Genomic DNA, 9,183 nt, shown 5'->3' with positions numbered 1-9,183 from the left:
AGATAAGTTTTTTATTTTTTTTCCTAACCAGCCCTTTATTTTTTATTTTTTTCTTTTATTTTTCTTTTCATTTATTTTTATTAGTTGGAGGCTAATTACTTTACAATATTGCAGTGGTCCTTGCCACACACTGACACGAATCAGCCATGGACCCACATGTGTTCCCCATCCCAATACCCCCTCCCACCTCCCTTCCCATCTGACCCCTCTGGGTCTTCCCAGTGCACCAGCCCTGAGCACTTGTCTCATGCATCCAACCTGGGCTGGTGATCTGTTTCACCCTTGATAGTGTACTTGTTTCAATGCTATTCTCTCAGAACATCCCACCCTCGCCTTCTCCCACAGAGTCCAAAAGTCTGTTCTGTACATCTGTGTCTCTTTCTGTTTTGCATATAGGGTTATCATTACCATCTTTTAAAATTCCATATATATGCATTAGTATACTGTATTGGTGGGTGTTTTTATGGCTTACTTCACTCTGTATAATGGACTCCAGTTTCATCCATCTCATTAGAACTGATTCAAATGAATTCTTTTTAATGGCTGAGTAATATTCCATTGTGTATATGTACCACAGCTTCCTTATCCATTTGTCTGCTGATGGGCATCTAGGTTGCTTCCATGTCCTGGCTATTATAAACAGTGCCACGATGAACATTGGGGTGCATGTGTCTCCTTCAGATCTGGTTTCCTCGGTGTGTATGCCCAGGAGTGGGATTGCTGGGTCATATGGCAGTTAGATAAGTTTTTTTAAAAAGAAAAAAAAAAAAAAACACTTTAGAGGTTCTAGATGAGCTAATCTTCTTCCATAATTTATTCAATTTTATTTTGGCAGGAAAATAAAGCACTAGATTGATCCCTTTCAGGAAATGAAGAAATAATGCCCAAATGGGTCATTCAAATAAATAAAGGACTGATGTCTCCATGTACAGTATAATTCCTAAAGGTGCATCCTAATAGAAACTGGTGGTGTTTCCAATGTAGGTTGGGTGTTGTGCTTTGCTGGGGATGATCTAACTCTGGTTTGACCTTGTTCCTAGGATGTAGCAATTACTCCTAAGGTGTAGTATTTCAGGACTTCCAAAATTATACAGTGCTATGGGGAACAACAGACTGGTTCCCAATAGGAAAAGAAGTACATCAAGGCTGTATATTGTCACCCTGCTTATTTAACATATAGCAGAGTACATCATGAGAAACGCTGGGATGGAAGAAGCACAAGCTGGAATCAAGATTGCCGAGAGTAATATCAATAACCTCAGATATGCAGATGACACCAACTTTATGGCAGAAAGTGAAGATGAACTAAAAAGCCTCTTGATGAAATTGAAAGAAGAGGGTGAAAAAGTTGGCTTAAAGCTTAACATTCAGAAAACTAAGATCATGGCATCTGGTCCCATCACTTCATGGGAAATAGATGGGGAGACAGTGGAAACTGACAGACTTTAATTCTTTGGGCTCCAAAATGGCTGCAGATGGTGATTGCAGCCATGAAATTAAAAAACCCTTACTCCTTGGAAGGAAAGTTATGACCAACCTAGATAGCATATTAAAAAGCAGATACATTAGTTTGCCAACAAAGGTCCATCTGGTCAAGGCTATGGTTTTTCCCGTGGTCATGTATGGATGTGAGAGTTGGACTGTAAAGAAAGCTGAGCGCTGAAAAATTGATGCTTTTGAACTATGGTGTTGGAGAAGACTCTTGAATGTCCCGTGAACTGCAAGGAGATCCAGCCAGTCCATTCTAAAGGAGATCAGTCCTGGGTGTTCACTGGAAGGACTGATGCTGAAGCTGAAACTCCAATACTTTGGCCACCTCATGTGAAGAGTTGACTCATTGGAAAAGACCCTGATCCTGGAGGGATTGGGGGCAGGAGGAGAAGGGGACAACAGAGGATGAGATGGTTGGATGGCATCACCGACTCAATGGACATGGGTTTAAGTAAACTCTGGGAGTTGGTGATGGACACGGAGGCCTGGCTTGCTGCAATTCATGGGGTCACAAAGAGTCAGACACGACTGAGTGACTGAACTGAACTGATGGCTCCCCTCTACCTTAAACAGCCTATCTACCAAACTCTATCAAACCAATGCTGCAAAATGCTCAAATCTCTGCTAAGATCCTCAAGCTCTCATAAGCTGATTTCCACTTGGTGTTTGATATCTCACCAACCCATGTGCAACTTTTAAGTAGTCAAATTCCATAATGAGAAATTATACATAGGATTTCAGGCTCACTGCCCTATAGTTTTTGTTTTTCCTTGTCCTCTCCAGTATCTTGGCCTCACAAGTATCAGGCATCTTTGACCTCAAAGTTCTATGTACACCCTACCTCACTACCAAAAGCTCCAGGTTGTATCTTTTTTCTCTGTCTCTATTTTACATAACATTATTTGGCAAATGCATTTATTTGTGAGGCTCAAGAAAAGCTTTACTGGTGAAATGACATTTAAACTGAGACATGAAGGGAAGAAAGGAATTAACTGGTCACTGAGAGTTGGAAATGCAGTCGCAGAAACTGGTGGGTGGGTAAAAGTAGTAATGTGGGAGGTTGAACTAATTATCCTTAACTCAAAGTACAGTGTCTGGTACAGAGCAAGCATTCAACAAGTATCTGTTGGTTAAACATTAATTCTAATCAATGAATTATTTATTTAGTGTTTCTTTTATTCCTAGCACTAGCTCATGAACTGAGGAAACAAAAGTTGAGTATGTTATGTATCACAATAATCAAAGAAATGTTTCTTAAAAACACAATGGTTTCCATTCAAATGGTATGATATAAAGTGCTAGTTGCCATGTTCTTTTTAACCTCTAAAACAATTTTAAGACTTTTAAAATAAAAATTGTATATGTTTAAACTGTTAAGCCTGATGTCTTGACATACATATACATAGTGAATTGATAAATACAACCAAGCTAACAACTTGATGGACATGAGTTTGAGTAAGCTCTGGGAGTTGGTGATGGACAAGGAAGCCAGGCATGCCATGATCCATGGGATCACAAAGTTGGACACAACTGAGCGACTGAACTGAACTGAACATATTCTTCTCCTCACATCTCCTTATCTTTTTTAGGTGTGATAAGAGTAAACTGACTCTTGGAAAATTTCCAGTATAAAATACAGTGTTGTGAACTATAGTTATAACACTGTACATTCAATCTCTAGAATTTATTCATGTTCCATGACCGTAACTTTGTACCCTTTGACCAACATCTTCCCATTCCCCCTACCTCCCCAACCCTGGAAGGGTATTCTATTATATTCTTTACTACTATGAATTTAACTTCCTTTGTCTCCAGATACATCCATGTTGTCACAAGTGGCAACATTTCCTTAATTTTTTAATGACTGAATAACATTTCATTGTGTGTATATGCCATATCTATTGATCTGATCATGTGATTTTAGCTTTCATTCTGTTTCTGTGATATATTATATTGATTTTTCATATGTTAAACCAAACTTGCACCCCAGGGATAAATTCAATTTGGTCAAAATTTGGGGACTTAAAATAATTAATGAAATAAAAAGTTTAGATAATTATATGAGGAGTTAGAGACTTTTCACACTAGCAGGGAGATTTGTGAAAATGGAATGATGAAGTTTGTGAAATGGCTGGTCAGAGAACCTCTAGCCAAACTTTAATTCAATGTTGAGCAAAGAATGAGAACCACAGACCCAATAGTCTCTGACACTACCTACAATCAATGAAACTGTGATGTGAATCCCAATTGTAAGCCATTGGGAGCTCTTTTCACCAGTACTCACTCATACACAACTCCTGCTTTGTCTCTTCAAACTTCTCTTTCCTTGCTAAGCTTTCTCCTATAAGTTTAACTTTGATTCTGAAATCTTCTTTCTATTCCACCTATAAACTTCTCAGAAAGTACATGATCTACCTCTCCATCTAAACCAAATCTAGCTATCCAAGGAGGGGACTTCTCAGCTCTACTGAAGAGAAGTTGCTCACTTCCCAGTTCTACAGACACCTGCACACAATGTTGACATTCTCCTAGCCCCTCACCACATTGCTAAATCATTTACCAGTAATCTTCATGACATAATGTTTCACTTACTGACACCAATACTATCCAGCAATGAAACAATACACCAATTTTTCCTCACAGTCCTTTCTTAACCACCCAGTTTCTTCTTATTTATTAAGGACTTTGCCACCAGCCCCTTGATTCTTTCTCCCATCTCAGTCCCTCAGTCCAGCTACAACATTGGGAATGTTGCTCAGCATATGGATGTGTTATTAGACAATCTGGCCTCAGATGCCTATCCCTCCCTTTAGCCTCTCCCTTATTACAAGTGGCCTCAGATTCAGTTATTTACAGCACCTTCCACCTTTATGGTTTGCGTAAATTCAAAGCTATTTATCTTTGTCTATGCTGTAACTCAGCATTGCAATTATTCGTTTTTTGAGGACTTGTGGAAGTCCATTATGATATCATCTAGCATACTACTTTGTTGGGGTTGAGAAGAATAGCTCTTTGACAGGTATCTGTATTATTCCCGGAATTTGACATGCTAAAAGTGCATATTAGTTTTGAAGTAACTTTCATCACTTTATTTTTTCAGAAATTCATCCATTCTCACCTAGTTTCCTTATTTCTTTGAACAGAGTTAAACAAATATTTTCTTTCTTTTTTTTCCTTTTATTTTTTAGTTTTTTAAAATTACTTTTCTCTGGGCATATACCCAGAGAAAACCATAATTCAAAAGGACACATGCACCCCAATGTTCATTACAGCATGATTTACAGTAGCCAAGACATGGAAGCAATCTGAATATCCAACAACAGAGGAATAAAAAAGAAGATGTGGTATACATACATAATAGAATATTAGCTATAAAAAGGAACAAAATTGGGTCATTGGTAAGGACATGGATAGACCTAGAGACTGTCATCGGAGAAGACAATGGCACCCCACTCAAGTACTCTTGCCTAGAAAATCCCATGGATGGAGGAGCCTGGTAGGCTGCAGTCCATGGGGTCGGGCAGAGTCAGACGTGACTGAGCAACTTCACTTTCACTTTTCATTTTTATGCATTGGAGAAGGAAATGGCAACCCACTCCAGTGTTCTAGCCTGGAGAATCCCAGGGATGGGGTCGCACAGAGTCAGACACGACTGAAGTGACTTAGCAGCAGCAGTAGAGACTGCCATACAGAGTTGAAGTAAGTCAGAAAAAGAAAAACAAATATCGTACATTAACACATATATGTAGAATCTAGAAAAAAAATTTGTATAGACAATCTTATCTACAAAACAGAAATAGACAGACAGAGAGAACAAATGTATGGATACCAAGGGGGAAAAGCTGATGGGGTGAATTGGGAGACTGGGACTGACATATATATACTACTGATACATAGAAAATAGGTAACCAATGAGAACCTACTGTACTCGGTGCTCTGTGGTGACCTAAATGGGAAAGAAATCTAAAAGAAAGGGAGATATTTGTATATGTATAGCTGTTTTACTTTGCTGTACAGTGGAAACTAACAATATTGTGAAGTGACTGTACTCCAAACTTTTCATTTTTATTGAAGTACAGTTGTTTTACAAATTTGTGTTAGTTTCTACTGCACAGGTAATGAATCAGCCTACATATACATATATCTTCTCCCTTTTGGGGTATTAAAGTGTTTTAAAATTTCTCTGTATTGTGATCTTTCACTCATTTCAACACTAAATTTTTGTGCTTGTTTTTTTCTTTTTTTGATTATGTAAATTACTGATCTTTCTCTTTCCTCTCTTTCTCTCTTGCTCTCTCTCTCCCCCTCTTTCATTCTCTCTTATCCTTTGTAATATAATTTTCTTCCTTCTCCAAAGAAACCAAAATTATGGAAAATACAGTATTCCCAAATCATCTATACCTGAATAAAAAAAGAAAATACAATATTCTAAAACATTTTGATACACTTACTACATACATATGTGCTTGTGTATATGCATATATCTGGGCTTCTATGATGGCTCAGATGATAAAGACTTCACCTGCATTGCAGAAGATCTGGCTTTGACCCCTGGACCAGGAAGATACCTTGGAGAATGGAATGACTACCCACTCCATTATTCTTGCCTAGAGAATCCCATGGACAGAGGAGCCTGGTGGGCTACAGTCCATGGTTTTGTAAAGAGTTGAGAGGGTAACAGGCAGGAAGGCCAAGAGTCTCCAAATGGAGGAAATAGGCTGCAAGTGTCAGACATTTTTATCTCTCTTAAGGGGCAGGAGGAAACAAACTAGCGATATTTTTTTCCTTCTCTATACAAATTTAAAAGGAGGTTTCTCTTAAAATACTGTGTTGCCATAATGACACCTGGTTTCACCTGAAGTTAACTATTCTCAAACCTTGAGTTAACCAATGCATTTTTCTTATGGAAATGTTTCTCTTAAGCTATGCTAATGTACTATGCATTTACCCCAGACTCTGTCTTCAAGTCAGTTCCACCTAATGGCTCAGAACCTACTTAACAAACCAGTATGTTATACTCAGATATTGTTCCCCTAATCTATGTAAATGAAACTATTTGTTTGGTACTCTGCTCTTCTACAAGATTCAAGTCAATCATTCTATGGCCTGGGATGAATCATCTGGTGCCAAGATTATCCCAAAATGCATCTTATGGGTGAGGGGCCTGGTGCCATTCTGAGTTTTAAGACACTCCTTTCTTTCATTAACAGACTGCTAGTGACTATATAACACCCAACTGAAGACTAGCCGGGGTTTACTCTTTCTGCCCCCTTCTGATGCCTATGTCAGAAGCTTTCTCTATCTCCTTTATACTTTAATAAAACTTTATTACATAAAGGCTCTGAGTGATCCAGCCTTGTCTCTGGCCCCAGATTGAATTCTTCTCCTCTGGAGGCCAAGAATCCCGGCGTCTTTTCATTCAGCAACAGCCTTTCCGAGTCAGACCAACTGAGCGACTAAGCACACACATATATGCACACACATGCGTATATATGTATATGTATGTATGTATGTAATAAAAATTTTAAGTATTTTGTTTAAAAATATTTTAAAACTACGTCTAGTTTTATGGCAGAAAAGGAGTAAGACCAGAGCATATTAGTCATTAGAATACATTTTAATTGCTCTGTATAACAAAGTGATGATTTGCATTGGAAATACTCCAACTGAAGGTGAAAGGAGAAGAGGGCGGCAGAGGATGAGATGGTTAGACAGCATCATCGACTCAATAGACATGAATTTGAACCAACTCTGGGAGACAGTGAGGACAGAGGATCCTGGTGTGCCACGGTCCATGGAGTCACAAAGAATTAGACACAACTTATTGACTGACCAAAAAGAACTTCACTTTCTCTACTTTTATTTATCAACGCTTGCACTATAAAAATTTTAGAAGTGTTCAGGGCTTTTTTATTTACTATCTAAGGGGAAAACCTACATATATTGTCTAGTACTTTCTTTAGGGCTGTTTGCATTGCTTTGTTTTTTAGACTGTAAACAATGGGATTAAGCAGAGGTGTCAGCACTGTATATGTCACAGCCATCAGCATATCTTCATGGAAAGAGTCACTGTTCTTGGGCCTCAAATAGACAAAGCCAGCAAATCCATAGTGTATGCACACCACAATGAGGTGGGAGGAGCAAGTTGAGAAGGCCTTATACCTCCCCTTAGCAGAAGGCATCTTCATAACTACGGACCCAATGAAGACATAGGAAATCATAATTAAAATAAAGCTGCCCACCAACACAAAGACAGTGAAGGCAAGAAGAACCATTTTCTGAAAAATGGTGTAATCACAGGCAAGGGAGACTACAGGTGTAATGTCACAAAAAAAATGTTGGATGATGCTAGAGTCACAAAAAGACAAGTTGAATACTATGAGGACAATGCACAGTGACACCACAACCCCAGTAATGCAAGAAGCCATCATCAGTTGAAAGCAGATCTTATGGGTCATAAGGATGGAGTAGTGCAGTGGGTTGTGAATAGCAGTGTAACGGTCATAGGACATGGCGGCCAAGATGAAGCAGTTGTTGGTTCCTAAGCCAAAGAAGAAAAACATCTGTGTGGCACACTCAGGAATAGAAATGGACTTACTGTCTGATAGCAAGTCCACCAACATGCGAGGGATGATTACCACAGTGGTACAGGTTTCCGAAAAGGAGAGGCCACAGAGGAAAAAGTACATGGGAGTGTGAAGGTTGTGACTGAGCTTGACGGCCACCATTACGGATGTGTTTGCAGCTAGGATGGTCACATGGGAGAAGAAAATCATCACAAAAAGGAGATCCTGCAGGTCTGAGAAACTGGAAAATCCCCACAGAAGGAATGTGCTCACTGTAGAATGATTGCCCATTCTCTTGGTGTATGTAGCAACTCTCCTCCAAAGGTATAGAGGTTCTTGGGGCTAAGACTCTGATAAGTCTGCTGAAAGTACTGATGTACTGATGCCTTTAATCATAGACACTGACAAGACAACTCTTAACAAAAAAGCCTGAGGAAAGGAAGTTAAATGTAGTTGGCTTAATTCTACATCAGGACTCAGAGTGATGACAAAAAAGATTCTCATAGGGGAGTATATACAAATTCCATAGAGTAGGCTCAAATATACATTCTAGGAGCTCCCTAATTTCTCACCCCTTTCCAGCTTCTACAATCAGAATCTTCAGGAATGAGAGAAATATGGAAAATGTTTATTTTCTCACTTACAGGAGTATGAGGAGTAAAGGATATAAAATGTTTTGTGTGTGGTCTAATCATAACTTGGCATAGAGAAGTACTTAACAATGTTGACTGAATCAATATTAAAGAGATGTAAGGAAAAACTTTTGAATAGCTTCCAAACACTCTTGGAAAACAATTCTATCCTTAGAGGTGCTCCACAGGAGGCAGTGGCTGCTTGGATGACCATTATGTCAGTGAATGGACTTAAGAATGAGTGGACTTTCAGACTTAATGCCAGTTTGAAATGTATACTAATTTTCTGTACATAACTATGAGCTGAAGCAGAGGTGTTCAATAATTGTCTGTCATTCAGGCGATCATAGAGGCAAAATGACTATGGAGACTATTCTAATCCTGGATGGCTCATCTGGTTCATGATGTTCTGATCAATTCTTGAGCTTTCAGGAAAACTTCCAGCATAAAGCTAACTGGTATACTGGTAGACAGGGCTTCTTTGCAGCATAGCT

At 38.9% G+C, this 9,183-nt stretch overlaps 1 protein-coding gene across 1 annotated transcript; it reads right to left on the bottom strand.

Annotated features, from left to right (window-relative positions):
* Nucleotides 1–3,637: 3,637 nt before the first annotated feature.
* LOC133060655 (olfactory receptor 10K1-like) lies at nucleotides 3,638–8,348 on the bottom strand. Its single transcript, XM_061148705.1, has 3 exons — nucleotides 7,426–8,348; nucleotides 4,786–4,796; nucleotides 3,638–3,705 (listed from the first exon to the last, which is right to left on the bottom strand). The coding sequence occupies exons 1-3, from the start codon at nucleotides 8,346–8,348 to the stop codon at nucleotides 3,638–3,640; spliced, it is 1,002 nt and encodes a 333-aa protein (XP_061004688.1).
* Nucleotides 8,349–9,183: the final 835 nt, after the last annotated feature.

The sequence above is a fragment of the Dama dama genome, chromosome 1 (genome assembly GCF_033118175.1).
Source record: "Dama dama isolate Ldn47 chromosome 1, ASM3311817v1, whole genome shotgun sequence".
Lineage (NCBI taxonomy): Eukaryota > Metazoa > Chordata > Mammalia > Artiodactyla > Cervidae > Dama > Dama dama.
This window is presented reverse-complemented; position numbering and strand designations above follow the sequence as displayed.

What these genes read in the sequence shown, in the direction of transcription:
- LOC133060655 (XM_061148705.1), bottom strand. Translation starts at nt 8,348, where the DNA reads ATGGGCAATCATTCTACAGTGAGCACATTCCTTCTGTGGGGATTTTCC.